The 24,372-nt window shown below is 42.0% G+C and overlaps 1 protein-coding gene across 2 annotated transcripts; it reads right to left on the bottom strand.

Annotated features, from left to right (window-relative positions):
* Window positions 1–8,086: 8,086 nt before the first annotated feature.
* slc35b3 (solute carrier family 35 member B3) lies at window positions 8,087–22,651 on the bottom strand. Of its 2 annotated transcripts, none has more exons than XM_014181196.3 (10): window positions 22,409–22,651; window positions 21,612–21,835; window positions 15,470–15,591; window positions 12,464–12,618; window positions 10,989–11,096; window positions 10,468–10,565; window positions 10,256–10,348; window positions 9,518–9,629; window positions 8,940–9,009; window positions 8,087–8,827 (listed from the first exon to the last, which is right to left on the bottom strand). In XM_014181196.3, exons 2-10 carry the CDS (start codon window positions 21,828–21,830, stop codon window positions 8,677–8,679), a joined length of 1,128 nt encoding a protein of 375 aa, XP_014036671.1. In that variant the 5' UTR covers window positions 21,831–21,835; window positions 22,409–22,651; the 3' UTR covers window positions 8,087–8,676. The 2 variants fall into 2 exon arrangements, with proteins under 2 accessions (XP_014036671.1, XP_045566630.1); XM_045710674.2 differs by having other exon boundaries at window positions 21,612–21,831; window positions 22,409–22,635.
* Between the last annotated feature and the right edge of the window lie 1,721 nt (window positions 22,652–24,372).

The raw sequence follows: 24,372 nt of genomic DNA on the forward strand, positions 1-24,372 counted from the left end.
CTGAAATGCACTGTCTGAAATGTCCCCCTGATGATAATGTGTAGAAAGTAATGATGGCCATTGTGATAATGAAAACAATTCATCACACAAACCCCACTAATGCTACGAGACAGGCTGGATGAATAGTTAGTTAACAGAGTGGCAGAACCATCTCTGTACAGTGCATTGGCTGTTTCTCTTGGGTCACAGGTGCTGTATAACCAGGCTGGCTTCAATGGTCCATTTCAGGATGCCAATGTCAAAACCAAGTTCAACCAAATCCACTAACAATGCATGGGGAAAGTGACAACATGTGATTATGATATTTCACTGTAAAATTATTTTACTCCTATTTCCCATGTTATTCACCTAATATTTACTAATCTATTATGCGGTTACAATGGCTATTCCCTGGCAATTCAGCGCACCACAACTACTGTAGCCACTGCTTCAAATGAATCACCAAGAAAGCAGAGGGAGATTATTAGGTCATTATCATATCATTTTACCGTATCATTTTGATGCAAATACGAGGTAAATAGCCGACTGCAAAACAAAGGGCAACCATAAAATGAATATAATACACAACATCCCCCGTTACAACCCTGTATTACTCAAAGTGCAAAGGGATCCTTGACAGTGACGAGCTTCATGGCAGATTGAGGTGGTGCGTGGGTGTTAGGGTGAAGCGTTGGACGGCCATCTTCCAAACCATGTCCTCTTAGGGGAACTGGCTTACAGTACCAACACAGCTACTGTCACAGACCCCCACCAGAAAAAGTCCTTATGAGCCCTGTCCCTAAACAACCTGGAGCAGTGGTCCCGCCGCCTCCCGTATCTACAGGCAACCCAGTCATGCGTGCATCATCATCACGGACGGCACCTGGGATTGCCGTTGGTCCGCGTCCAAATACCACTGGATTTAGTGGTGTTGGATGGGATCCAGAGAAACCAGTGATGGGGCCACGCCTTCCTGCGTTGACAGATATGTAGCTCTGTATGGGAGGGAGGAGGGTCAGGTATTTTGTACCTAATTACTGAAAACACTGATTTTCAAATGAATGCATAGGAGAAGAAGTACGTCTTCTAATAAACCTGCCTTGGGGCTACCATTATTGATGTTACACCCCAAGGACATACGCACATATGGGCTCCTATCTCTGAACTGCTTAATTAATTCACCATAATATACCTCCTCTCTGGCATGCAACCGCTGACATTGTGGTGGGAAACGGGGCCCCATAATAAAAAATAAAAAAAAGCGACTGTGTCTGTGCTGCTTGCTTGCTTCCAAAGCGATACATAACACAGGCACTACAGCCATGTTGTCCCTCAAATCTGTGCTCCCAGCATCCCCCTCTCCTTCTACACAAATTAATAGGCAACCACCACTGAAGCGTTAAATTGCTTTGCGTTCGCCCCTGCCGACAACTGGATTATTTTTTATTAGAACAACAGCCTTCTGCTCAGCTATTTGTGTTTTTAAATTACTTCCCTTTTCGGTTGCATAAAAAAAATTGTGATTGCTCATAAACAGTCATGGTGAGTAGTATCTTGTCGTAATGCTTAAACACACATTAGTTTTGTCATCATCAATATACACTATATATACAAAAGTATGTGGACACCGCTTCAAATTAGTGGATTTGGCTATTTTAGCCACATCCGTTGCTGACAGGTGTATAAAATCAAGCACACCGCCATGCAATCTCCATAGACAAACATTGGCAGGAGAATGGTCTTACTGAAGAGCTCAGTGACTTTCAACGTGGCACCGTCATAAGATGCCACCTTTCCAACAAGTCAGTTCATCACAGTTCACCCTGCTAGAGCTGCCCCGGTCAACTGTAAGTGCAGTTATTGTGAAGTTGAAACGTCTAGGAGCAACAATGGCTCAGCCACGAAGTGGGAGGCCATACAAGCTCACAGAACGCGACCACCGAGTGCTGATGCACGTAGCGCTTAAAAATCATCTGTCCTCGGATGCAACACTTACTACCGAGTTCCAAACTGCCTCTCGAAGCAACGTCAGCACAATAACTGCTCGTCGGGAGCTTCATTAAATGGGTTTCCATGGCCGAGCAGCCACACACAAGCCTAAGATCACCATGCGCAATGCCAAGCGTCGCTGGAGTGGTGTAAAGCTCGCCGCCATTGGACTCTGGAGCAGTGGAAACGCGTTCTCTGGAGTGATGAATCACGCTTCACCATCTGGCAGTCTGACGTACGAATCTGGGTTTGGTTGATGCCATGAGAAAGCTACCTGCCTGAATGCATAGTGCCAACTGTAAAGTTCGGTGGAGGAGGAATAATGGTCTGGGGCTGTTTTTCATGGTTCGGGCTAGGCCCCTTCGTTCCAGTGAAGGGAAATCTTAACGCTACAGCATACAATGACATTCTAGACGATTCTGTGCTTCCAACTTTGTGGCATACAGAAATGGTTTGTTGAGATCGGTGTGGAAGAACTTGACTGGTCTGCACAGAGCCCTGACATCAACCCCATCGAACACCTTTGGGATGAATTGGAACGCCCAACATCAGTGCCCGACCTTACTAATGCTCTTGTGGCTGAATGGAAACAAGTCCCCGCAGCAATGTTCCAACATCTAGTGGAAAGCCTTCCCAGAAGTGGCTATTGTAGCAGCAAAGGGGGGACAAACTCCATATTAATGCCCATGATTTTGGAATGAAATGTTCGACGAGCACGTGTCCACATACTTTTGGTCATGTAGTGTAGTGACCCATTGTACAATCATATTCTTTTAAAGCATAAACTTGGAAAATCTGTGAAAAATGTGTTATAGAGCAAGAGGAAATAGATTTCAGAGTATAATTTAGTTGTTTTGTCTCTAAATCAACATCATTGTGTTACAGTTGGTACTATAGCTGTCTTCCATAGATATTAATTAAAGACCTTGCTTGGGTTCTTGCCTGTTTTGATTCAGTGTCAAGGCAAATGTCTCCACCCAGGAAGAAGTGTGCACTGCAGACACCAGCTGTGTACTCATATTCCTGTTGTTTACCATCAGTACTCCTCCTTCGCGTGACAGCCACACGCTCATCCTCTCCCCCACCACCACCACCACCACCAGAGATGTTTCTACATTTTATTTCCCTTCCCTTTCTCTTATCCCTCTACCTTGCGGTTGAGGGGTTCCTGCTCCTGACCATTGTCAGTGGGAATTTCCCTCAAGCCGGCTGTTGTGTACCCGCGCGTTCCTTCGCGTTGCCTCGCCACATATGCATGTCATGGAGTGTCAGGGCCAAGGTGGGCCTCTGACGTGATCGGCCCTGATGGCAGCATATTCCCTGCTGATGGAGGTGCCCAGGTATCAGGCCAACACAGCGCTCCCCTCATACGAGAGGTCTGTTCTGGGGCCGGCTGCCCACCCCCCCCAATTCAACATGTCAGCCCTGTTTTTATAACGTCGTTGAACCTCCATGCTCCATTTCCCTCCTTTTCTCCTCATTTGACCTCCTATTCTTCCATTCCACTGAGCTCCAGCATTGAAAAGTCCATCATATACAGACCAGACAGAAACCTGCTCCTGGAACACCTAGTCCCTATATATCAGCCAAAGCATAGGTCTATAGGTTCCTATTGTAGGCCGATTTACGCTATATAGGTAGGTATTCAACAAAAACACATTTTGTCTCCCTGGCTGCTAAAAGATGCAGTGTGCGTTATTTAAGTAGTATATAATGAAATATGTGGCTTGGCGAGAGATTTTCCAAACACACTGAGAACTGTACTGGTACCCAGGGGGTTGCCTACTGCCTGACAGTGCAGCATCATGCAAAAGAGAGAGAGGAGCGGTGGTTAACATTCTGTATTTGTCTGCCTTTTGTAATTTATTGGAACTCATCTGTAACAGGGCTTGGCACTGATTTATATATTGATTTGAAAAATAAATAAAGGTGATAGAAACCTGCATCGGGGTGTAATGATGGACTGTTGCGACATGCAGGAGTAAGGATATGAAACATTGGGAGGAAATGAGATATTATGCCCCCAAGACAACTGCAGCCACCAGCCCATTCATTATTAGCTTGATATTTATTATTAAGAATTTCTCTTCATGAGTGACTGCAGAATATTTGGGCCCGCTCAAGCTGTTAAGTCCCTAACAGGAATGAAGTGCGTGGACCTCATTTCTCCCTTGTTGTTGCTGGCTGCTGACAGGGCAAATCTGGAGAGGAAGATTCATCACATGCATTATTGTAACACACACACACACACACACACACACACACACACACACACACACACACACACACACACACACACACACACACACACACACACACACACACACACACACACACACACACACGCGTGCAAGCATACACACACCAATACACACTCATACATACTTTCATGCAAGGATGGGCAGTTTACATAACTTTGACACATCATGGTCTGAATAATATACATGGGGTAGTCATGGCAACCGGGATCCCCCCTTTACAGTCCAACACACACATTTGTTGCAGTGCACATACATTTATCTGTTCTAAGCCCACCACGTATGTGAAAATGAATGCTTTAAAATGCACAACACACAAGCTCATGCATGCTTACCATTCCAGATTCACTAGACTAGACACCATTTACAGAAACAGTGGGGTAAATAAGGGACAGCTGTTTAAAGGAATTCCTACTTTCCTTGCCAAGGCTTTCACCACTACTTTAAAACGACTTTATAATCACAGACAGCACAGTCAAATCCTAACATACAGTAGGGCAGCCATCCAAGCCAGGGACATTCTTTTTTTATTGTCAAGGCACCGACGACGGCACAATTGGATCATCCCAGTTCTCCAGCTCATTTTACCAGCCACCTTGCTAGTTATGACTGCAATCACTGATACATTTTGCATCCTTACAGGAATTACAGCAAGGACGCTAAACATCTGCCTCGGGGCTGTGAAAATATGTCCCTGCTAAACAGATGGCCTTCATATTAGAAGTGTTCCACGTGTAGGCAGGAAGGTGGTAATCAGTTTGGGTGGGAGGTGCTGCTGTGGGGAAGAGTACTGGGTCTATGTTGGAGGAAGTCCAAAAGTCAGGAATGTGTTCAGTAGGCACCAAACATTAACTTGCCCTATAAGAAATGCTTGTCTGTTTTCTACTGCAAAACCTTTTTCTACGGTGTACCCTAATGAACATGACCCAGGTTTTTACCACACCTCAACGTGATAGGACACTTCTGTTGAAAGAATCTGCGTTGACTTTTCTTTCTCTACACAGTACAAATGGCAACCTAAATGAAGTACTAAGTCTCATTTACTATATGCTTCCTTATCATTCCATTAAATAACTTAGCATTATCCTCTCCAGAGATCACACCCAAGCCATCCCCCGACTAATCTATCATATCATACGTTTGGCAAATTCGTCACATACAGTACATTTTGCAAATTTGTTACATATTGTACGAAATGAGTGATGGACAACCAATTAATACATTCCATACAAAGCGTGACATAGCACACTAAATGGAGTGTCTCGGATTTACGTACAGAATAATATGAAATGCTCTGAGACCAGGTTGGGTAGACCAGCATTCCAGTACACCCACACTCCATTCAGCCTCTCTCACCCACCCAGGCCCAAGGACGAAAATGTCTGCTCCCCCTGGCCTGAACCAAGAGCCGTAATGAATAGGCTGCCAGACCACCCCGCTGTGGCAATTTGAAGAGGACAATATATTACATACCACCCTATTTGCTGTTGTGATGAGCTTCAGACACCTCCCATTATTTATTAGGAGGGGCCAGCAGAACAGCGCAGAGGTCACTGAACCCAGGTAAACAGGTGACGATAAGAGAGGGAGAGGTGAGTGTGTGAGAGAGAGGGAAAGGAGGAAAAAAGAGAGGCAATAACAAAGACAGAGAGCCCTGTACTCCTAGTGCTGTGTGTCCATTAATTGAGTGGTTACTCAGAGGAATGTGTTGGTTTGAAAACCTCTGGGAGGTTGTTTCCTACCAGTGGTGGTCCTATATTTGGATTAAAGGTGGTATTGGTGTATATTACACAATACTACTTTTTGTGAGCTTACAATCTCTCTCCATGTGATCTTATGATAAATAGGATCTGTTCACACGAAGTGCACAGGGACACCAAAGTCGAAATATGCAACGTTTGATAGATGAATAAAACGTTGCATTTCAAACTGGGGGTTAGCCTCCTTTGTTAAGAGTTCTCATGGTGCTATAAGACAAATGGTGTAGTTTGCCGTGGGTCAACTGGGGTTTGCTATCCCATAATGACCTTTCAGAGAGATGGAAGAACTCCTACTGCCCTCTCCCTCAGCAGCATGGAATGAAGTATAGGCTACTGCAACCCAACGGTTTGAGGTCTAAGGCGTAACATAATACCAACCACTCAACCTACAGTGAATGGTATTCAGGGTTGTTACATTGTGTGAAGTCACAGGAGCATCACATCAAATATATCAAATATTGTGGCAAGGATACATTAATGAACAATTATTCTGGTGTCGGTAAAAATAAATTAAAAAATGTGCATCATGTTCTAAAGAATCTGCAACATATCTCTTCAATCGGTTTGTATTTTGCAGGAAATAAGAGGGTAGCAGACATTTGTGCAAGACATGTCGCTCTGAGATGAACCGAAATGAGCAGTACTGTGAGTGTTCCGTTGTAGCTTGGAGCCACTAGACCCTTGAGGAGGGTCTGTCACTTTGTCAACGCTGAGAAGCTGCCAGCTTTTATGAAATACCGAATTACTAATTGCCCTGTGTTGCTTTCCTGCCTAGATGTCAGCTTGTAATATCTCCACTTCCATTAGACCACTAACAGAGCACGATCCCGCCCCCTACAGAGCTGGCAAATATTATAATTTCCCACCAAGCTACAGAGGACGAGTGCCAGCAAGGCACATCATGAAGGACAAAGCTAAAGACTTTGAAAACATTTTCCCCACTCATCTACTCTATGCCGAGCCTGCTGATTGATGGAGATCCTAAAATGTCAGCCAATAAGCCAGCCACATCACTGAAGCATGCTACAGTAGATGGTTAGGTGGAATCTGTAAGATTGATTCTAATGAAACATGCCCCTTGATTTTCAAAGAATGAATTACAAATAAAATAGGGCCAACTCTTTGATGGTAAATATGCAATGTTGTTGCTTTAAATGATTTACAAACTAAAATGACTCATGTTTCTCCTGAAACTATTTTAATGAACTGATTACTACGGATATGTATCGGCACAACCTTTAATACCATATCCAGTTACAGTATACTGAAATATTAAAAACAGAGATATGAGGGAAACCAGATAGTTATAAGGGTCTTGGTAAGCCTGCTACCTTTGAGGGATAGGTCTATTTTTTAAGGAGGACCCAGTGACTGTCTTGATCTTCCTGCTTTTCTTTACCTGAGTGGAGCTGTTTGTTCACAAGGCAGTAGTGGTGGCACATCAAAGGGTATTTTGTGGAAAACAGACATCACTGTACCAGCTTAAGTGAATGGGGCTAGACAGGTCTAGACCTCCTGGGAGATGACAACCTGTGCACAGCCGCATTGTCTTCTTCTATGGAAACCATATGTATCCCAAGACTATAGGTTAAACACAGATTTCCCTCTTTTTTTCTTTGGGGATAGCAGTTACCGAAGAAGCCACGATGTATTTTCGCCACCTAAAACAATTGGATCTAAAATATCAACGGATGATTTGCTAAAGGTAGCATGGGATTATCAACCCCCAAAATCAGAGTAAAAAAGAGTAATAAAATGAAGTAATCACTATCCACCCCAATAAAAACCCAGGTGTTGGTTGCAGCATCACCATTTCATAGATGGGACCCAATCTAGCTAATGTCACCTTGACACACACGTGACGTTCCGCTCATCCAAATTATGTCTAAAGCCAAGCCCTGTGAACAATGTTTGTTTTCTTTCTAGTGCTATCTTATTCTAGGATTACTAATCAAACAAGCCCGGGGCCATCTGATGGGTAAACATCTGAGAAGCTCCTTGGCAGCCGTTCAACTCCCCCCTCTGTAGCCAATGGATAAGAGACGGCTCTGGCAAGCTAGCTACTTACACTGTAACATATAAAAACACATGAAAAAAAAACCTTTTGGATAAACTTCCCAGTTTGTTTAATGTAAAAAGAGCTACCATTTCACCAAAACAAACGGTTCGCAAATATGGCAGTTGACACGTTGATATACTTCCGAGCATAGCCCGCCCCACACTTCAAGATGTCACTGTGTTGTTGAGAGGTCTTTTGTACAATCGGATATAAATTACAAAAAAAACATGACAGTGATTGAGTAAAACATCAGTTTTTTGTCTTCTGGCACATGCGGGTGAAAATATGCCATTTAAGATATATATTTTTTTGGTGCACATTCAATTTCAGACATGATCAGTTCAATAAATGTCAATATATTCTCTTTCAACCGTCTCGTCCCCCTTCGTCTTTCTCAGGCTAAAGTCATAGAGTCACTTACAGTGCAGAACTGTGCTATTTGGGTTAGCTAAGGAGCCAGCTTCCCTTTCAGAGTCTCGCAGGTGCTCCGTATCCACTTTCTCCTCCTGGGAATGTTTCTGTGGAGCTCTGTGGCCAAGGAATGTCTTAGGAGCCCACTGTTATTAGGTCCATGTTAGATAGGAACGTTAGAAAAATGTTTGTTTGTCCTGCCCGCCACAGGTCCCTTTTACTACACGTTCTGTGATAGCAGCCTGACCTTCTTCCCGGTCAAAAACATATTCCTGAGGTCCGCCAAAGATGGCAGCTTCATTTTGTCTTTGTTTTTGCTGTAAACATTCAGGAAGATGCCGAACAGCACTAAAAGTCCACCCCATAGGTACCTGAGAGGAAATGGAACGGAGAGGCGTGTTACAATGTTTTCAGTGCCTTGAAAGTATGTCGGCTAAATTGAGCAACCGTAAACTATGAGAGATTGAAGATAACATGACTCACTGAAAAGTAAAAGGCTTGGAGAAAAACATAAAGGATAGTACAATCGTCATCGCCTTACGTCCAGTCGTTACTGAAATGAACAGAAGACAGAAAAGTGAGAAACATAACAGCACACAACCTTGAATCTAAGCCTGTCACATCTAATGGATATCTAGTAAAGAGATTTTTCTTAACTTTGTTGATGAGATTACTTTGACATTTGTTTTGCAGTTAATCTCAAAATGAATCTGGAGGTTTCCAGAATTTCTAAATAAGATTAGGATCGCTCTGATCTGGCATTATTTCAGTAATCTGCAAAATGTTAAAAGTTTGTGCTTTAGATTTTAGAGTGTTAGTAAGGTTATCCATACTCAGATTGTAGAAATCTTTCTGTGGAGTCATATGGTTACTCAGAACTTCTTTTACTTAAGCTTCCATTGCTGGAGAAATTTCTGAATTAAATGTTTTCGAAAGTAAAATACAGACTTTTTAGTCATAGGAAACTTTATGGACAGTTCAATTGAACACTTCGACATAAAATATGACTTTGTGTGGTTCTGCAAGCAAAGCATCTGCCCAGACCAGAATGGTCTTCTCACCTGTGACTGCGACCAAGGCTCCAAAGAGTTTGATCAAGGCCAGCACAAATGAAATGCCAAAGTACCCCGTGAGAGAGAAGAAGAATGCATAACCGTATGTTATCACAGGATGCTGAAAGAAAACAAAAGATTCAACAGATTGTCATACATCTTTTCTACTACAGAACGGTCCATGTCTGATCTATTGTAATGAAATACACTGAGAGTATCAAACATTAGGAGCACCTGCTCCTTCCATGACAGACTGACCAGGTGAATCCAGGTGAAAGCTATGATCCCTTATTGATGTCACTTGTTAAATCCACTTCAGTCAGTGTAGATGAAGGGGAGGAGACAGGTTAAAGAAGGATTTTTAAGCTTTGAGACATGGATTGTGTATCTGTGCCATTCAGACTGTGAATGAACAAGACAAAATATGTAAGTGCTTTTGAACAGAGTATGGTAGTAGGTGCCAGATGCACTAGTTTGTGTCAAGAACTGCAACGCTGCTGGGTTTTTCACGCTCAACAGTTTCCTGTGTGTATCAAGAATGGTCCACCACCCAAAGGACATCCAGCCAACTTGACACAACTGTGGGAAGCATTGGAGTCAACATGGGTCAGCATCCCTGTGGAACGCTTTCGACACCTTGTAGAGTCAATGCCCCGACGAATTGAGGGCCAAAGGGGGTGCAACTCAATATTAGGAAAGTGCTCCTGTTTTGTATACTCAGTGTATAACAGAGAGGGTTCTACTAACCTGAGAGCAAAAGGCCACTGCTGGTCCCAATCCACCTGCACCCAACAGGCCTGTCAATATGTACCCAAAACCGATGGAATAGGAATACAAAACCTTTAACACAATCAAAATGACACACATAAGTCACATTTCTGAGGTGATTCAAGACACTTTACACAATTGGGTTTACAATATAAATATAACAAGCTGGTTTTAAGGCGGGTCCTCAGTACCATCTCAGAGTTGGAGCCGTTATGGAGCTTCATGGCTTTCTCCTGCACGTTCCCAATGGCAGCATCAGCACACAGAGCCAGAGAGATGAGGAGGACCCCTAAAACACCAGACACAACCAGGTTAACCGCTATATTGCTCAGGAAGGACAATAACAGCACAGCAATGGAGGTTTCTGAATTGCTGAAACAGCATCTGTACTTTTGGAGTGTGGGAAAACCTATATGTTTGTACATAATGTATGTGGTACAAGGTCAAACTCTTTAGATAAAGCATTATATGTAGTTCTTTAGGAGTTCAAACTCCATATTTAAAAAAAATACTTTAGTCCCAGCCTAGGTAACAACCAGTAGGTTTAATTTGCCCCAGGCTCATGAATGTCAGTATCCTGATTAATTTGATGCAGGTTCTCTGTGTATCAAATACAAAATCGCAGCGAAAGGATTTGGATCCATAGTTAAACAGTGTTGTAACAACAGGCTCCTTTACTAATACCTAGATAGATAACAGATTCACATGTTACCGGTTGCATTGAAGTTGGGGGCGACTTTACTGTCAGCTAGGGTGAACCAGATGAGTCCCAGGCTCATACAGAGAGCAGCAGATACATCAGCCAGATTGTAGCGTTTCCCTGAAGAAAACAGAGGAGTTAGGCTTACAAAGTCAGGGAATTCCTCCTTAACAGATGACTAACAATTTACCAGAATAGGAAGACTTGATTGACAAGTTCCACTTGGATGGAAAGTTAAAGTGTCCAGATCTTTCTTCTTGTGATTCGGATTGACCCGACACCTGTCATGACTGACATCCGATCACGAAAAGCTGCGAAACAAAAGACAAACTCAACTTTTGGTAATTCGGAGGGCATTTCCCTTTGTAACAAGACAGGGAAACGACAGAATAGGTGGCGATAAATGGCGCTTGTGTATTTACCCCCCTCCTTATGGGTCAGGTGGAAAATGTAAACACGCTGGCTAGATAGACGAACTTATGAGTGGCGGAGAAGAGAGGAGAGAAAGGCGCTTGGCAGACGAGTCGCCGTTCTGCCTCAGATCCAAGCGAGTTGAGAGGCCTGCGTGACACTGGCTGCAGGTCGGGTGGTGCACACGGCCCATACCGAGAGATTTTTTTTTCTCTCCAACTTTCTACTGGACTCTTCAACTCAATTAAATCCAAACAGGAGAGAAGAGAGAAGAGGTTGGTTGGTGTTGGACACGTAAAATGCAACAAAAAAAAACAAGAGGAGACTGAGGAGTCTTCCCAAACAGGCCGATAGATGCCTCGGGGGTGACAAGGTGACGCAGCAGGTTGGTCTGGCTTGCTTTCATTCCTCCCTCTGTTCCCCTTTGAAGGGTTCACATCAGATCTCGCTGGCATCCTGAGTGAACGCAGTAGCGTTTCCAACTAGTCCCCCTGGGGGACCCATGGTCAACATCGCCAATGCAGGGAGGGGGGGAGGAAGGAAAAAAACGAGTGTTTGATCGCTAAGACGTGGAACCTTTATGAAGACAATGTCTCCGAGATGAAAGACAGAGTACTGAGAACTAGGCCTCCTCACCCTGAAATTCAACACTTGCAAACAACCCAAAAAACGAAGCATGGACAGAACTCTGAGATAAAAGTTGAAAAGTTGGTCATTGTTTGGAGGTAAGGGCATAACGGGTGTGAGGTAGGACACTCACAGGAGGTTTCTAGAGAGCCTCTCTTATGATTGACAGTTAGGCTTAACCCCCCCCCCAAAAAAAAGTAATGTGTTTAGTTCATTATTACCCGCATGCAAAAGGACAAATATTATTAGGCAACATTTTCACGTCTTGATCAGGGCCCATATTCATAAAGCGTCTCAAACTAGGACTGCTGATCTAGGATCAGGTCCCCTTCGTTTACAATCATTATGATCTAAAAGGCTAAACTGATCCTAGATCAGCACTCCTAATCTCACTCTTCGCGAATATGGGCTCTCATACAAACAAAGATCAACTTCCTTTTGCCACTTGCCTTGAATGAATATGCCTCCTATCATGACAGGAATGAGTTTGCAGCACTTGAAGATGACCTGTGTAGGATAATTCAAGTAACCCAGTGAGGTGTTTGATAGGCCCATGGTCCCCACCGTTAGAAATGCTATGATCATGTACGTCTTCCCTGGTATTCTGCAAAGAGAAAAAGAGCAATTAGCAAGCCTTGTGGGATGACAACAAAAACAAAATACAAAAACTAGCAATACATGGGATTTTTCTGCCATTCAAATCCTTGGGTGGGGGTTTTTTCCCCAAACAGTCCAAACAGTGCATGCAAACAAATGCCTTCAGTGTAAACTTAAACCAGATATAAAGTATGTAGAAAAGATAAAGGAGCAATATATTTTTTTAGAAGATCATCTTTGAGAACTAACAATCACCAAAATAAAAGCTAGACAGTCAGGGAGAATATAATATTTTGAAAAACAATTAATAAAGCAGTATTCATTTAATTATTATGTTTGAGCAAAAATAACACAGCATTAGCCGTGGCAAAATGCATAGAATTGCAGGAAATTCGCTTTAAAACGGTACAAATTTATCTCAGCTCCATGGCTGAATACACTATATATACAAAAGTATGTGGACACCCCTTCAAATGAGTGGATTTGGCAATTTCAGCCACACCCGTTGCTGACAGGAAATGCAATCTCCATAGACAAATACTGGCAGTAGAATGGCCTTACTGAAGAGCTCAGTAACTATCAACGTGACACCGTCGTAAGATGCCACCTTTCCAACAAGTCAGTTAGTGAAATTTATGCCCTGCTGGAGCTGCCCCAGTCAACTGCTGTTATTGTGAAGTGGAAACATCTAGGAGCCACAACGGTTCAGCCGCGACGTGGTCAGCCACACAAGCTCACAGAACGGTACCGCCAAATGCTGTAGCGCGTAAAAATCATCTGTCCTCGGTTGCAACACTCACTACCGAGTTCCAAACTGCCTCTGGAAGCAACATCAGCACAAGAACTGTTCGTCGGGAGCTTCATGAAATGGGCTTCCATGGTCGAGCAGCAGCACACAAGCCTAAGATCACCATGCGCAATGCCAAGCGTCAGCTGGAGTGGTGTAAAGCTCACCGCCATTGGACTCTGGAGCAGCGGAAACGCGTTATCTGGAGTGATGAATCATGCTTCACCATCTGGCAGTCCGAAGGACAAATCTTGGTTTGGCAGATGCCAGGACAACGCTACCTGCCCCAATGCATTGTGCCAACTGTAAAGTTTGGTGGAGGAGGAATAATGGTATGAGGGTTGTTTTTCATGATTCGGGATAGGCCCCTTAGTTCCAGTGAAGGGAAATCTTAACGCTACAGCATACAATGACATTTTAGACCATTCTGTGCTTCCAACTTTGTGGCAACAGTTTGGGGAAGGCCCTTTCCTGTTTCAGCATGACAATTCCCCCGTGCACAAAGCGAAGTCCGTACAGAAATGGTTTGTTGAGATCGGGGTGGAAGAACTTGACTGGCCTGCACTCTGACCTCAACCCTATCAAAAAAAGCACCCTGACCTCAACCCCATCAAACACCTTTGGGATGAATTGAAACGCTGACTTATTAGAGGGGGACTGCAATAAAAGTCTGCACATCCATTAGCTCTCCTGGAGGATGATTGACCATCCTTGATGTAAAACATTGCAACCAAATACATTTTATGCCTTGTGAAATCATTTGCTTATTCAATATATCAAAGATCCAATGGCTATGGTAGGCTACAAATCTTTTTATTCAGCTGAAGCAAACCCACACATTTTCAGGAAACGTACCTTTTCTAGTTTAGTCATATTTATTTATCTTAGAAGTATTTACTTTGTAGGCTGACTAGCATGTATTAAGTTCCAATGTCCTATACATTGGATGCCCAAATCAAGTATTTACAAAATAAGTTTAAGTCTAAATCTAAATAAAAAATTAAGGCTAAATCTAATCTTTTTTCCTAAAATTAATGTTCACGATTCACAAATTATTACTTTGATTGACATGATTCGATTCACCCCGATTGAACCGAATCCCAATTAATACAATGGCGAAGTGAATCATTTGTTTTTTCAAAAATATTTGTTTAAATTAATAATATGAACTTTGTATGGCCGTATTCACAGGTTTTTTGAGACATGCAGAAAACATTAATACATGCTAATAATAGCTAAACATAACTAAAGGGTACAAGATATGTTTTGAATTGGCTACCTAGTTAACATGTTCTCTATCATATTCGTCTGGCTCTATGCAGGTCCGACACGCAAACGCCGATGTGCTACTGTCATTCCAATCCTGGCTGATGTTGGTTTTTATTTAATTGATCAAATATTTTACAACTGTCCCTAAATAAATTACAGAAACAGAAACTATGAAATAAATCTCCATGACTTTTCGGATTTGATCATTTCCCCAAAGTTTTCATGACCGTATGAACCCTGCAAGATGGGGGCCTCTAAAATGTTCTCTATAGTTCACCTGCACCGACCATGCCCATTGGCATGCCCACCACCTAAGCCCCTTATGATCCAGAAAAAACCCTCAATACAGAGGTGTATTCATTACAGAAACCGTTTAAGAACCAAACAGAGCAAAACGAGAGTTTCTATTAGACAAATGTAGGTAGGTCCCTCCCCGTTTGCTTCCCTTTAAGAAAGGTTTTGCAACAGATTTGGCAGAATGAATCCACCCCAAGATGAAGCGTTGTTGATATCAATAGGTCTTGAGGTAGATCACAGGTTATATTGTTTGAAGTGACAAGGCACATACTGTAGCAATTAACATACTATTAATAGTTAACGGGATAGAGCCTGATCATTCTATGATTTAGTCAATCTCAATCTATTTATTAGTGCTGAACGCCACTAACCATGAAATAGTCAGTCTATTGACGTTCTCAAGGAAAGCCCTACTGGATCCCCGTTTTTGTTGGCGAACACCACTCCTACTTTTCTTTGTTTGCTGAAGCGCAGAGGCCTAATTGAACACCATTCCCTTGTTTACCTTCTCCGTTTGTCCTGTGTGAGCTGCAATTCCACCAGTCCAAACAGGGAGTAGAACCCAAACTGTACCAGGGTGAGGTACCATCCGAAGGGCTTGAAACCCTCCACGGAAAATATGAGCTCCTGAAAACAGCAGATAAAGTCTGATAAGTCTCTTTTCAAGCCTGTGGTGAGGTAAATCACTACTTTTCCTGTAGCTTTCCACAGTATCCTCAGAGAGGCTTGCTGATAAAATGTCCCTGCTTAGCATGTGTCAACAACCAATTGTATGGTGAATCAGTCAGTCAATCAACCAAATGTATTTTTATAAATCCCTTTTACAATTACTGTTTACATCTGTGATGTCACAAATTGCTTTACAGGAACCAGGCCTAGACCACAAAGAGCAAGCAGAACAGAAGCGAAAGCACATTGGCCAGGAAAAACTCCCTAAAAGGTAGAAATCTAGAGCAGAACCTGGCTCAGAGGAGTGGCCCATCCTCTTCTGCCTGTACACGGTAGATATTAAGAGTACATTTAGCCATTAATTAAGGCCAGATTGTGCAGAACGTGTAAAGCTGTCATATACAGTAGTCTTGCCATAAACTCAAAAATACTATCCGACTACACCCACATCAGCAACGACCATTACAGCAGCCCCATGCCTAGCTGCTTTTAGCTAGGAATTAGCTTACAGAAAAACGGAATAGTCACCGGAAGTTAAATACTTACTCTGCCGATTGTCCATAGGGTTGGTCCTTTTGAAGGGGGAAATTGAGAAAAAAACATCTAATAGAACATAATAGAAAAAAAGACTTTCCAAACGTGGTTCTGTTGTAGACCCACTTCCTATCTGCTTACCTCATATCAAAATAAAAGCCCTGCATGTGTGCAATACCTGCACAAAAAAACAAGAACTTGTGGGGGACTTATATTTTGACATGATGTAAGCAGAGAGAAACTGCCCAAATAAAAAAACATATTCATTACTGCATTGTTGGGTTTGGAGAACGGCATTTCACTGTACTTGTGCACGTGACATAACTTAACTTGAAATACTACAGTTTACTATAGAATACTACAGTAATTACAATAGAATTCTGTAGTAAACTGTAGTATAATGTAGTGTTGTCACGATACCAGAATTTTGACTTTATACCGATACCAGGTTTAGTATCACAATTAGGCTGGTCACGATACCAACATTTTACAAACGAGACCAGGCCAAGTATCACGATAGTGAGTACCATAGCAACACCATGTGGCAAAACATTTGTGGCCTAGCATCATGTTCTCCCCGTCCCCCAAAAACATGTCACTGAAATTCACACTTCTACTCAAAACAACACATTGAATTTAACTTCACAATGTATAATAGAATACTGCATAGAATGGCTGATTTGCTTATATTTGCATAGGCCTACCTATGATTTGGCTTGAGGAATGGGAGGAAGGAGTATATCAGTGGAGGCTGCTGAAGGGAGGACGACTCATAATAATGGCTGGAACGGTGCAAACGGAATGGCATCAAACACATAGAAACCATGTATTCGATACCATTCCACTCATTCCGCTCCAGCCCTTACCACGAGCCCGTCCTCCCCAATTAAGGTGCCACCATCCTCCTGTGATATACATGCATAATGATCTGCATGTCATTGTATCAGTAAGGATAAAACATTGCATGGAACCTTCTTTACTCTTCAGTTAACCCAGACACACTCTCCCTCTCATGAGTAGCAGACCCTTTTCCTTTCTTCCTGGGCCAATCAAATTTGCCTAAACCTACTGTCAAGTTAGCAGGTTGTTAGCTAGCTAGGTAACATGACTGAACAACATTGCTTGTTATTAAACCAATAATTAGCGACCCGGGATTAGTTTAATGGTTTGTGAAATTATATAAAATGCGCACGAAGGCATCTCCGGTAATATGGGTATTTTTTTTTAACCGTTTAGAGACAAGAGGTCTTCTCTGCCGTAAAGCTGCAAGCATGCCGTGTCGCCAAGCGCTGCTCCATTTTCCCTCTCTGACACTCAGAGGATGCATGACATTGAACTTGCAAAGCCTACTCAGACTGATCTGTGCTCTTGGTTATAACAGGCGATGAAATGACACAATGTATCAACAGTGCCAACTTTGCACTCTGCTCTAATGTAACAAAAGTACAAAGCTAACAACAGGGTCTGAAGGTGGAATAGATGCGAGTGAAGAGCAGACGGAGAGAAGCAGGTGAGGGCTGGTAGAGGATGCAGCTGGGTGTTTACAGCTGCCTCACAGTGATATGCCATGAAAGTAAAGTGGATATTGTTGGACCTGCTCATACAAGAGACTAGTTAGTGACTTTATAAACATTTTGTAACAGGCGTCAGCAGGTTCTTTGGATCGGTAGGGCTGAAAAAGTTGGTAGTATCATATGAAATGGTACTACGGTATTCTAAAATGTTGGTATCATAAGTATCGTGGCGTTTTGGTACCCCTGATATTACGGTGGTACTGGTATACCGTGCAACACTTATCATAATGCTCGATACCATCACTATACTCGATTCCAAAACGATACCACAACAACAAAAATAAGACTTAATAGCCAAAGTCACAGAATGCTACTTCATCCAGACAGATAAACTCAGCTTCTACTGTCCAATCGTTGGGCATCTTTGGAGTTTAATATCAGTACATTTGAAACATTTCATGTCCATTTTTTGGAGACAGCCACGTATGCATTAATTAATCAATTATACAGTCATAGAATCAATTTGAAAGTGTTTTTACCAATCTAACTACAAAACAAAATAATGGTAATCATTTATTTAATAGGTAAATCTCTATTGATAAACTGGGTAAATCGAGATGTAGCCTAGGTCTATTCACAACACAGGTGAATGCATAGTATTCAATAGGAGTGTGTGCATGCATTGAGTTGAGCTTGTTTTAGCTCATTTCATGGCGCTACAGATGACAAACAATCCATTTAGGACTTATTTTATTGGCAACTACTAGGAGAACATATTGTACAGCATTTTCAAAGAAGAAGCAATCTCTTCTTTTAGAAAAGTGTGTGCTGTCTCTTTAAGAAAGTAGTAATTTGCCAGGCAGAATGTAGCTGTAGAATCTGACTTTGTGGCTATGGAATCTAGTGTAAACCAGACGGGATGCGAGGGAGACAAAGAAGTGAATGAGTTGTTGGTGAATTAATTAAAAAAAACGATCAATCAGCTTTGAAATCAGCATATTTTGAGCTATGGTATCACAAACAAAGTACTAGGGTAGTGAATTGAAGTTGCTTCAGCTTTAAGCTAGCAAGGAAAGTTAGACTACAATTACCGTAATTTCCGGACTATTAAGCGCACCTGAATATAAGCCGCACCCACTGAATTAAAAAAAAAAAGTATTATTTTGAACATAAATAAGCCGCACATGTCTATAAGCCGCAGGTGCCTACCCGTACATTGAAACAAATGAACTTTACACAGGCTTTAACGAAGCACGGCTTGTAACAAAAATAAATAGGCTTTAACGAAGCACGGCTTGTAACAAAAAAATAAAAAATTAGCAGTAAACAGTAGCCTACCAAGAAAGTCATTGGTCACTATCTTCCTCCTCCTGTGCACTGAAACTATCTCCTTCGGTGTCGGAGTTGAATAGCCTCAGAATTGCTTCATCCGATATTGGATCGTTTTCATTGTCGCTCTCGTCACTTTCATCTGGAGGCAAATCCCCCGCTGAGCCCTCTTCAACACACAGCAGTCCAGCCTTTCGAAACCCGTTGATGATAGTGGATTTTTTGACAATGCTCCACGCTGTCAGGACCCACTGGCAGACTTGACCATAAGTTGCTCTTCGCTTGCGGCCCGTTTTAGTGAAGGATTTCTCCCCACTTGTCATCCAAGCCTCGCACTGAACACGGAGCGCCACCTTAAATGCACGATTTACACTGATGTCGAGTGGCTGCAAATACTTTGTTGTGCCCCCAGGAATCAGGGTGATGGGAAGTTTGAGAGTGCTCGATTTAATCTAAACAGTAAACAAAAAAGTTGTTTGACCTTAATCCGTTATGAAATTTCATTGGTCTAATGAAAGCTTCATGCCGCCAAAAAACTGAGCACGTCACAAAATGTAAAAAAAAAAAAAAAAAAAATATTTGAAAGCGGGAAAAATCCATATATTAGCCGCGTCATTGTTTAAGCCGCGAGGTTCAAAGCCTGGGAAAAAAGTTGCGGCTTATAGTCCGGAAATTACGGTAACGCTGGAAGCTACCGGTATCGTCTTGCATTGTAAAATTATTTTAGCCTGTATGGACATTGTTTTGCGAACAGTTTCAACATTTCTACATGCCGTGTTGCATTATTCAAGTGTGTTAACTGCTGTGCAGCATGAGTGGGAAGCTAACAATGCAGCCCAGACAGCTCTAGCAATGAATGAGCATGTCGAGCAGGCTCTTTGCACTATAACGGGGCCGCACCGATATACATACTTGGTCCACTGAGTCAGGTGAGGCACATTAGACAGAAGTACCGAACTTAACAAAATTCTAGTACCAAACTGTTTCGTCTCAAAAAAAGTTTCGGTATACCGTGCAACACAGTAAATACTACAGTATTGTCCACAAAAAAATACTAGTAAATACTACAGAAATGTCAGAAAATACACTACAGTCTGCGAAAATATATATTTTTTACTAGAGTAAATACTATAATATTTAATTTGCATATACCCTGTCCAATCCCATCCCCCATGTCCCAACTTGTTTCACCGGTAAGTGAAAAACCTAAATGCCAAGTATAGACCATATATTGTGTTAACTATGGGTATAGAAAGGAGCAGAAGCTCTGAACTCTTCGTTTGCTGTTTTAGTATTTCTCCAGTAGGTATCCTCAAGGAGAAAGCTCCCCACTTCTATGTCAAAGATAATAAAACAAAAACATATTAGTAAATACTACAGTAATATCCCTAAAAACACTACAGTAAATAATACAGTATACTACAGTCTGCAAAAACACTACAGTAAATAGTACAGTGTACCATACTACAGTTTGCAAAAACACTACTGTAAATACTACAGTATACTACAATCTGCAATTACTATAGTATATACTATTATTTTTTTAAATACAAAATACTATAGTAAACTGTAAATAGTACAGTATACTGCAGTAAATCCTACAGTATTCACTAAAACACTACAGTATTCACTTAAAAACACTACAGTGAATACTACAGTTAAGTCTGCAAAAACACTACAGTAAATAATACAGTATTCCTACCATAGTATACACTATAGTATTTTTGTTGTTGTGGGTAACCTCACAGAGGAACTGCATGGGTCTACAACAGACCCACGTTCTGTTAAATTCTACCTTCCATTAGCTGTTTTTTCCCCCTCAAATTCCCCCTGCATAAGGACCAAGCCTACAGACAGACACAGTAAGTAGAAATTTAATTTTATATTTCAGCAACACTAGCTTGTAAATACTAGCGTTGCTAAAAGCAGCTACCCCATGCATTAATATCTGAACACTGAAGTAAACAGCTGAAAACAGTTGCAAAACGTTTCACAACGGTTTCTATTGGACAAATTCAGGCAGGCTCCTCCCTGTTCGCTTCTGTTTGGTTTCTAGTGAATACACCCTAGCTCTCGAAAACTCTAGGCGTCATTCTGCCTTCTCCCTACAGTGCTGAGCCATTAGCTTCGCCCACGACTGCCTCAAGTGAACTACAATCCTCACGCTGTGTTTTAACATTTAGAAAAGTCAAAAATCATCGCATGCAATACGGCTTTCGAAACATATGGTCCTTATCTTGCACCAGTGAGAAAGAATCCTTCCCAAAAAATATATACACTTACTGTAGCAGTTTTGCACAGATCCATACTACACTTTCGCTTCACTTCCCGAGTTACGCTTACACACAGGTCTCTTGTCTACCGCCTGTTTTCCGTAAACAAGCACTGTAACATGGAGATATGGGTGTGTATCAATTTAACCTTTGAATTTTTTTTGTATTATTTCTTGCTGATATGAAAGATATGGTCCTATGCTTCCAAAACCGCAAGCGATGCATTAACAACCCCCCCCCAACAAAAGACACCTTCATCCAATGATTCTTATGTGTAATCTAATGGAACTGAGAGTCATGATCAAGGGCTAAATACACCCCTGCTTACTTGTAGGTAGCCATAGATGAGGTAAAAGAGGAAGACACCCGCCGTGCAGATGCAGAACTGAGTAGCTGTGTTGAAGCTGCTCAGGTTGATGCCTAACACTCTCAGCTCCTCCACAGACTTAATGTGCGGCGACATCATGACCTCGCTGGACGACGGGATGGAGATAGACAGATGCTTCCGGGCGTTGTTGTAGTTCATCAGGCCGAATTTGGCACTCATTCTGTCTGGGGATCAAATACAGTACTTAGGTAGTTTCAATACTTTGCTTTCTGTTGCAAAAGGATGTGACAGGCTATATACTAAGGGTGGGAAGATAAGGAAGAAAATTGATCTGTGTACTTGCATGCATAGTAGCCAACACGCTGTCTGCACCAGGTATCTAATCACTGACACACATTGGCCGATTCAAAACTGGCATAGCTAGATAGTAAGCTAGGGAATTTTATCTGTAACAACAGCGCAATTATCTGATTTCCGTGGGCGTTTCGGGATTTTACTCTTTGAGATATACAGCACTACTAAACTAGCTAATTATTTGATTGAATACAACAATGATTAATTGTTAGCTACTTAGATAGCCAATCTACCTATCTAGCTAACTAATAACAACTGCAGTGAGTTGTAGCGTGGGGAAAATCCTAAAACGACCACTGAACATTTCAAAACACCAACATATGACATACATTCGGAGTTCGACTTTATTAGCAACAGAGCTATTTTCTTGCAATTCAAAATTACATTTAGCTAACTTCTTTACAAGGTTAACTATAACGTTTTTTTTTTACTGAAAATGCTACCTGGTTAGCTGCTACAAGCTAGCATGCTAGCTGAACAAAACATCCGGGTTTGAAATGTGTATGCTGCGTTGTTCAATCGATTCGGATTATTATAACGTTTCCAGACGTGACGGATCCTTGTTCTAAAGCTATTGTATTGACATTTTAATTATTTTTTTATGCGAAAAGACCTGTAGCACATTTGCTAACTTGCGAACCGCTGCTGCTATCTCCTGGCAGCAGCCAACAACTTCCGCTGAGTGTGACTCGTCTCGAACTATGACCTCATTTCCCATTGGTGGAGGGAACAACACCAGGTCAGTTGAAAAGTGAAATGCACCTAGCTACATTCGTATTGTAGCCTACTCAGTCAGTGCAAAACAGAAAAAGTAATTTCTCATCACATCGTGCATTATAGTTTGCATTGAGAAGTTTGGTGTTATAGATATATCCACACCTTACCTACCTTGTCCAGCGCTGGATGGTCTATAACTTCTTAAACACAGGATTACTTAATGTACACACCGGTCTTCTTGTGTCTGCAAATCATTTGTAAACAGCAGAACCAGTCCTTCCAGACAGTCTACTTTTCAAGGAGCTGGAAGGTAAAATCCCTATTCATTGAATCCTTTCTTATTTTGTGTTTACTTTTCATAGTTTTTTGCAATTCAGCAAATTGTGAAATATGAACTCACTGGACATTATTGACAAGAATCCCAGATAGAAGATGAATTGTTTGATTTTTATATGGCACTATTGCTCAGTAAATGCACCCTTTGTGCTGTTATTTTTTGATTCAATGACAATGAAGCAAAACCAGAGAGGCAAAAGTTTGACATATCCCTTGTCTGACCGAGAAGGACCGATCCTGTCTGACCTGTATTTGATGTTGACTCTCCATAGGGCCTTAACAGCTCACGGTATGATCCCCTCTTCCCTCTGATCCCCTCCCCCCAGCCCTTACTGTATCCCTCTGCCCTCCCTCCATCCCTCCTCCCTCTTCGAGCTGTCCAATTCTCTCCCTCTCCGAGCTGTCCAATTCTCTCCCTCTCCCAGTAGATGACATGGCTTTTCCGTCCACACAGGAGGTTAATTCACTCTAGGATGGCATTATTTCCTCCCAGCTCTTTGACAATATAAAAATTCAGAGTGGACAGCTCAATCCCTCTTCCATCTTAGATTTGATTGTAATGGTATTGCCTTTTGTCCCTAGGAGGCCTCCAGCCGCCATGGCCGGGGCTATATGACACTAAATAGCCAGGCTACAATTTTCAAAAAAATTCTCTTAATAACTCATTTTGAATGGGAACTTGGACGCTGCTTGGCTGGCCAGTCCGGCCATGTCCCTTACCCCCCACTACTCACAGGTCACCTCCTATACCTAGAAGGAGCCCAAACGCTAAATGCAAGGGGTTAATTAATGTCTCTGAATTTACGAGTCCCCTACCTGTTACGCTGCATTCCAAATAACAGTCCCAAAGAGACACACATGTCATATTTACAGCCTGGCTGTAAAAAAAGCTATTCAGCAATGCACAGTAGTCTGCATGGGGCTGACCACTTTCTTTTCCCATCAAACTTTACAAGTGTACCCATTCATCAAAAATGATGGATTTATGTAATAAAACCCATTTCCTCCCCATAAGACCCTTTTAAATAATAAAATAATTATTTATTGATTGTTAAAAAATGTACATAGTCGTGTAATGGCTTTGCACCAGCGCACCGGACGAACCTGTGATAAATAAAGGCCAGAAAGAGAGATGAAGGGAATGAAATTACTTCTGAACCAGTCAAATCTGGATTAAATATAGCCCCTTGCAGTTTGGATCACAGAGGACATTAAATCCTTTGGAGGCTCGCATGGATCCAGGACCTATGTATGTTCTTCTTGCATGTTATTATTTGAAAGACAAAGTGCAGAAACAGCATCAAGCTTAATTGCCTTTTCAACTGAGACAGGTTGTGTGAAGACTACTGAACAA

Source organism: Salmo salar, chromosome 29 (genome assembly GCF_965601325.2).
Source record: "Salmo salar chromosome 29, fSalSal1, whole genome shotgun sequence".
NCBI lineage: Eukaryota > Metazoa > Chordata > Actinopteri > Salmoniformes > Salmonidae > Salmo > Salmo salar.